This window comes from Hypomesus transpacificus, chromosome 14, assembly GCF_021917145.1.
Source record: "Hypomesus transpacificus isolate Combined female chromosome 14, fHypTra1, whole genome shotgun sequence".
Taxonomy (NCBI): Eukaryota; Metazoa; Chordata; class Actinopteri; order Osmeriformes; family Osmeridae; genus Hypomesus; species Hypomesus transpacificus.
Window position 1 is genome coordinate 13,707,215 of NC_061073.1, and position 7,315 is coordinate 13,714,529.

Consider the following 7,315-nt stretch of genomic DNA (forward strand, 5'->3'; position numbering starts at 1 on the left):
TGTTTTGAGTGTCTAGCACCATATGAAATCAGTGCTGTGGGGGTGGACAAACAACACATGGAACCAAAGTATCATTAGAAAATGGCGATGTAATCACAGTACCTCCTCCCCTGATAATAGCCTTGCTTCTTTCACTCATATCGTATTATCATTAATATCTCATTATTATCTTCTTTCAGATCTATTCTAAATGCAATTTAATTACATAGTTTCATTTCAACTTGCAGTGTTAGTACTTTTCAAAAGTCTCTAGTCAAAAGGCTAGTCTTGGTCTTTGGGCGTCTCCCCCACACTCCTGACCTCCATCTTTTACTTCTACTCTTAGAAAAGATCATCAGTTTCCTCTGGACATGAGAGCACTCTGGGCTTTCTAGCACCGTTTAAATAAGTTATAAAGTCTGGGGATCAATCTGACACAATGTCGATGTGTTAATCAGTGTATGAAATTACTTAACTGCTGTTTTATAATCTTAATGCATTTTGACAAGTTACAAAGTCAATCTTTTTTACCTGTACCATATATAAAATTGTCATTGAACATTTTAATAAATACTTTAAACCTGACTTGTGTGAAGGACTCCTTCATTAATTAGGTCCAGTGTGTGTTGACCCTGAACTTCTGCCTCAATATATTTTATTTATTATATTTAATGGCTCGTTGTAAAATCCTATTAGGAAAACATAATTATGAATTTACATGTCGTATCTGACAGCATGGTGACCTGATGGATTAGAGGCATGCCATGTCCTGTCTGACATGATCAAGTCGCTCCTCCAGTGAACTCAGAAACTACATTTCAGCTGACAGATGGGTATCCTGATGAAATGGGAATGGATGGCCTTGCAGAGGTGATTACATTTTCATGAAGGACAACCACAGTCCAAGGAGCCAATCACTTCCTGCTTGATGGATCGCAGCCTAACCATACGTTGAGTCTATGATGAGGTGGATGGAGGGAGGTCACATGACTATCAACCTTTGGAATGTTGAGGCTCCACAACAATGCAGGAGTGATTAACCCTTGTGCTAACTTCGGGTCACAATGACCCGAAGGTTCACAACGACCCATCATTGTACTGCGACAACTATGCCCGATACAAAAACAAATAAAAAGTATTTAATTTTAACCCTCGCGCTGTGGGGGGTGTGAGACAGCCCAACGGTTTAAAGAACATTCTTCACTTTATTTTTGTATGAGGTAAAGTTGTTGCAACATGTAGGGGGGTCACAATGACCCGAAGATAACACATAGGATTAAAATGTTCACTAGAGTGCCAGTGCATAATTTCATAATATGCTTTGTTTGTTCTTGTTAGAGCATGCAGAATTTGTCTGCTTGGTGCAATTAATAATGCAGAGAGAACGCCAGAGCAGCCTTCAAATTACGTAATCAAATATTCCACATTTTATCTGTCATTGTGTTTCTCTGCCGTTGTTTAAAACAGTAAGGAGAACGCCTCAGTATTATATGCAAATGTACATCATGCAAACAAATGTAAAGTAGTATGAGAAAGCAACAGTCCTGCATACAAGCATCCTTATGTAATATTCATAGGGTATTTTGATTTCCCTATCCCATTTATGTTGTTATTTGATTGTCAGATATGTTTCTGAGTGAAAGAAATGTCCTTGAATTCAGTGAGAGAAATGTATTCAACGAGAACAACATGTTCTCCATTATCTCATAAATCGAACATTGTTTCTTTTTTGTCACACCAACAACCTCGGGGTCTGAATGTTTAGAAGGGTGCCCTGTCAGACTTGCTTCTTGGATCATTAGCCTACAATACCTAGTTCATAATATGAAAAGTCCAGTGTTGGAGGTATTGAGAGATGTGTGTTCTTGATTTGACTGTGATTCTTGATTTACATTGTGTATCAATGCCTTTATTAATGTGCAGTTCATAAGAGGCATCCCCATTCTAAATGTTTTATCTAATATTATGTCACCTGGGAACCAGTTCGGATTTGTTCATGTAGGCCTATAAAACAATTGGTCAGAAGAAATTCACATGCAGGCATGTCTCACATTTTGGGCCATTCAAAGTGTCTTGTTTGTTTGGTGCTTGATAATTAACTTTAATTGGAGCTTATCGTGGTTTTGAAACAATACTTCCAATAGCGCATTCTCTTAACATTAATCAATTATTTTGTCTGCAACCTTTCTTCCCACGCCTGTTAAACGGTGGTCCTACACACTAGTATCAAATTTGACTGCATTGTATTATTAATGTCCGTTAGCAGAAAGAGCCAGATAACTGTTTAAACACAGTTCATAAAACATTTACAAGATATTTATTCTCGTGGTTTTCTATGTCCGAGAAGAAATGCATAACGGTGTAAGTTTTTTTGCATTCTGATACATACTCACATTCACATAATCAGCCGGTTTGGTGTGCAAATCATGAAATCCTCGAGCCCTGTTCCTATTGGTCATTTCTCAAGTTCCGCCATATTCAAACTTCCGCCGTCATGCGTCTACCGTCCCAAGATTTTTATCTTCGTCGTATTGTTTTTGTAAGGGTTTAGTTTACCAGATCCATGCCATACTTGAATCTGAATTTTTGATTTTTACCACACACAATTTCTCAAATGGAGGAAAAAGAGGAAGTCGACTCTATTGCAGGGAAAAAGATGAAACGCCGTAGAGTGTTTTCAACCAGGCCTTCTACCGTCAACACGGGTTCCGAGACATCCCCCGACTCGGCAAGGATCAACTCCAAAAAGTAGGACACTGTTGGTCTAGTAGCTTTTGATGTTTTATTTATACATTAGTGGCGTAGAGACCGCGATAACACGTCTGTTAACGACAGTTAGGCTATCGTTATCTCTAATGTGTAATTTTAGTCGTGAGAGTCACCGTTGACAGAACATAACTAACGCTAGTTGCATGTGATTTGATGTTATGGGGATGTCTTTTTCTAGTCATGGCCCGAGGATATGATAACATTGTTCCCTTTATCAATGTTCCTTATTAGCCAACTCTTTCCTGGAGACCTTGAAAGAGCAATTATATTTCTTCCTACACACATGCCGAACTCTGCAAATTCCCCAACTACTAATACTAAAAATGCCATTGTATTGACAATCATTTTAGTTATTCTGTTGTATGCTCATGCCATACATCCAGTCATATTGTATTGCTGGTATGTCATAGTAGAAACGGTTGAATTAAAAAAAAGACCTTAGAAAATGCTTTATTGCACTTCATATAGACCTCCACTGCAGAGGGGTAGTTCCTTTACCTTCCTAACACCAGGGACACCATGGGATTTCAGTCTGGTGAGTAGAGGCCACACACAAAATCAAACAATAGACCTAGGCAAGCACATAATGTGTGCTACATTGGTGTACTCGTGGATAAACACAATTTCATAAAACATGTCTGGCTATTGACTTTTTATCAACTTTTGATGATTTCTGAAACAAAGCATCACGTATTTCTCCACAGAAAAGAAAACGCAAAGAGAAGGACGATGACACTGTCAGTCTGTCCAGTTTTGACCTCAAGGTAAGAATCAATTCACAGTTATGACCATGCAAAAATAACTCTATTTGGCACTCATTACACCATGTCCTCTTTATAGATTGACAAAGCCTGAATAAAATAAAAGTATTTTTACAAAAAATAGGAGAACCTGTTGTTACCTGTGGAAATGCAACAAATAAGTGCTCATGCGACATACGCAAGTGCTCTAATCTGCCTGACTGAGTCAGGTAGCAAGTGACGTTAGTCATGACTCATGAGTGCATTTGTGGCCCAGGATAATCTCTTTGTCTGTAAGATGGTAGGCTCTGTGTTTGTTATGCTTTGATAGAATGGAAGTACAGAAAAGTAGTGTCATAAATGATCATACAATCAGACATTACTTAGTGTGATACAATGTGATAAGAGTACGGTCTCCCCCACCCAGGAACCTAGTGTCAAGCGTGTCCGTCCACTGGGAAGAGTGTCATCACTGGCCAATCTGATCTCCCCCTCCAAGAATGGTGCAGTCCGACGCTTTGGTCAGACCATCCAGGTAGCTACTAACTACATAACTCTGCCAGAAGTTAGGCTCCCAGATAGCATCCAACAAGGGTCACCAGTACTAGATATTTTCTAACAATCTGCCTCTGCCCCCCCCAAACCAGTCCATGTCCTTGCGTAGTGATGGCAAGTCTCCAAGCATGTCCCAGAAGTCCTGCAGCAAGGCAGTAGCCCAGACTCCCACCAAACGAAGGAACAGCACACTGTGGTCTGAGAGCCTAGATGTCCATCAGAAGAGCACATATTCCACCAAAGAGATCAAGAGACAGGAGGTACTGCAATTTGTTGTGGTCATAATTATAGAACATTGTACCTTAATCCACAATGGACAGTTGCTTCTTATGATAAACTCTGTAAAGACTTGGTGATGGATCATGATGTATACTTGTGCTTCCCTTTTAGGCCATTCATGAACTACTCAGAGGGGAGCAGGATCTCATTGAGGATCTCCAAATGGCAAGAAAGGTGTTAACCTCAAATTATTGGTAAAATGGGTAAATCTAGCTGTACCAAGGTGTATAGGTGTATAACCAACATGGTTTTGCTTGTCAACAGGCATATCACGACCCTATGCTGAAGCTCTCCATCATGACAGACGAGGAGCTGGCAATAATATTTGGAGATCTGGATGCTTACATCCCTTTGCATGAAGGTGAGTTTTTACCACATGCTATTCCACCATTTAAAGGCAGAATTCATTTTTTAACACTGACACATGTATCCTCCCTATAGATCTGTTGACTAAGCTTGCTAATGGAACAGGCCCCAATGGAACAGTAGGCCAGATTGGACAGATAGTCATAGACTGGGTAGGTATCAGTTTTGCTGTGTTTCTTTAGTATTAGCACATTCGGAACTTGTCAGAATCTGTTTTTCATGATCTTTTCTTTTTCTTCTTTTTTTTTTTACAGTTGCCTGGGCTGAATGCATACAAAGAATACTGCAGTAACCAGCTGGCAGCCAAAGCTCTGCTGGACCAGAAGAAGCAGGACCGCAGAGTCCATGACTTCTTGCAGCGATGCCAAGAGTCGCCTTTTAGCAGGAAGCTGGACCTGTGGAGCTTCTTGGACATTCCTCGCTCACGCCTGGTCAAATACCCCCTACTGCTGAGGGAGATCTTGAGACACACCTCACCAGAGCATCCTGACATAGCCTGTCTGGAGAGAGCAGTATGTTCACTCAAATACACACTTGCATTCCACTCGTCAAAATACTTCCATACTCATATACATTATATGTTATACTGATAATCCCTGGTCAGTTGACGTCAATTCATTATGAGCCCTTTGTGAATTCTGAAAAAGATTGAACTTTCTGTTTATGTAATACTGTCATTATAGATTGTTATAATCCAGGGAGTTCTGTCTGACATCAACATGAGAAAGGGAGAATCTGAGTGCCAGTACTACATTAATAAACTGGAGTACCTGGATGAGAAGCAGAGAGACCCTGTCATTGACAGCTGCAAGACGCTTCTGTGTCACGGAGAACTGCGTAATAAGAGTGGCTCGGTAAGCAACTTCCTCTATTACACTCAGCCACACGCAGGTTACAGTGTTACCCCACAATTTGCAAATAGTACATTGGAAATTGTACATTTGGAGAAATAATTGTTTTTAATTTGTTTCTTACAATCAAAGTCACAATCTATCTCTGCATTGTATTCCAGAAACTGCATGTATTCTTGTTCTCTGAGCTACTGGTCCTAACCCGGCCAGTGATGAGGAATGAGAGGAGCTGCTTTCAGGTGTACCGGCAGCCCATACCAGTCCGGGATCTGGCCCTGGAGGAATTGCAGGATGGGGAGATCCGAATGGGAGGCTCTTTCAGGGGAGTTCTTAGCAATGGAGAGAAAGGTGAGCAGGAATCGGGTCCAGGGTGCTGTGCTTCCTAATAGTTAAAGGGAAATGGAAATCCATTGCTCATCCTTCTGCTGTGGCCTGTAACTCTGATATTATTTTATTCATGTTTTTTTTTTTTTTGCTCCCAGCCAAGAACATTTTCCGTGTGCGTTCCATGGATCCATCCCACGGCCAGTCCCACACCCTCCAGGTCAATGATGTCTTCCACAAACAGCAATGGCTCAACTGCCTGCGCAGTGCTATTAATTTACACCAGAAGTCTCATCCCACTGACCACAATGAGTCTATCAGTGTTGAGCGACACTCTGCAGTTATTTCTGATGAAGTTTCAGGTGAGAACTGTCCCCAGTTCTCTGAGCCGAACCCTTGTCCTCAAACCCCTTCCTCAAACTCCTCTTCCCTCAAACGTAAACTGTACAGAAAGTGCAGTGGTAGTTCACTGGGGAAGAGGAAGGAGACAGGAGTGTAGGTACCAGATCTACACTGAATCTGTACAGGCGCTTTTGAGACAAGCACTTGAACAATGTTTTGATTTGTATCTTGGACTTATTCTTGTGTGCTAGACTAGTATATTTCCATTGCATACCTATTTTGTAGTGGTTTTGCCATAGCACAAGCTTGTCGTTAGTGATGGCACTGGAAACTATTTAGCTATGTAAAACCCCCCCGTCCAGTTTGTGTGGTTTATTGTCCCATCAAAGTGAATAGAATTGTCTCAGTACAGACCTATTTGTAGCTTACAAGGGAATATTCACACAGCATGTGCCAATGTGACTGAATTAATGTTTACAGCAGTTTAGTGAAAATATTTTTGCTCAAATGACTAACTTTGTTTCTTGTATTCATAGCATTGTTTAGAACTCGTGTAATGTGGTAAGGTCATTGTAGTTTACATGTAACTCTTTTCCACAGTCCTTGATTAATTGCTGTCCGTCCTGCAGGTGTGGTCTATTGGATGCTATTGAGATCACAAAGGCTTTGGCCATTTCTCTTTTTAATGCAGCAGCTAGTGTTCTTGATCTTCAGCCAGTAGATGTTATTTACAAAAACATGTAAATAATTTGTCAGATAAAGGATATCTGGAGAAAAGGGAGATAAATGCTGGGAAAAGTTTGTGTTTGTGGGGTCAGTGACAGGGTGTGAGGTCTGTGAGTTAAGAATGGTTTCTATGAAGGTTCACTTGGTTGTGGGAATAACGAATGAAGCGATTACCAGAACAAAGATCTGACATTAGACTACATGTGATGACGGGATAGAAAAAGAAACGCTGTAAAACTACCTGTATGTGTGAAGACAAATCGAAACAATAAAGAAACCAATTTGGGATTTGAAGTTTTCACGTTCCTAAATGAAAGGCTCAGTGTTAAGAGATAATGGTTGAGTGTAAGATGATGTTGTGCATTGTATCCAGCATGCATATTT

General features: G+C 40.5%; 1 protein-coding gene across 1 annotated transcript; it reads left to right on the forward strand.

The window, feature by feature from the left end:
• Nucleotides 1-1,182: 1,182 nt before the first annotated feature.
• Nucleotides 1,183-7,225, forward strand: LOC124476450 (neuroepithelial cell-transforming gene 1 protein-like). The gene is made up of 12 exons (XM_047033598.1): nucleotides 1,183-2,727; nucleotides 3,217-3,283; nucleotides 3,453-3,512; nucleotides 3,916-4,023; nucleotides 4,136-4,303; nucleotides 4,434-4,496; nucleotides 4,587-4,683; nucleotides 4,764-4,840; nucleotides 4,943-5,200; nucleotides 5,372-5,542; nucleotides 5,701-5,887; nucleotides 6,022-7,225. The coding sequence occupies exons 1-12, from the start codon at nucleotides 2,594-2,596 to the stop codon at nucleotides 6,360-6,362; spliced, it is 1,731 nt and encodes a 576-aa protein (XP_046889554.1). The 5' UTR covers nucleotides 1,183-2,593; the 3' UTR covers nucleotides 6,363-7,225.
• Nucleotides 7,226-7,315: the final 90 nt, after the last annotated feature.

What these genes read in the sequence shown, in the direction of transcription:
- LOC124476450 (XM_047033598.1), top strand. Translation starts at nt 2,594, where the DNA reads ATGGAGGAAAAAGAGGAAGTCGACTCTATTGCAGGGAAAAAGATGAAA. An exon ending in GCAAGGATCAACTCCAAAAA is followed by an intron (nt 2,728 to 3,216) that starts GTAGGACACTGT and finishes CACTTCATATAG; the next exon opens with ACCTCCACTGCAGAGGGGTA. An exon ending in TTACATCCCTTTGCATGAAG is followed by an intron (nt 4,684 to 4,763) that starts GTGAGTTTTTAC and finishes TCCTCCCTATAG; the next exon opens with ATCTGTTGACTAAGCTTGCT.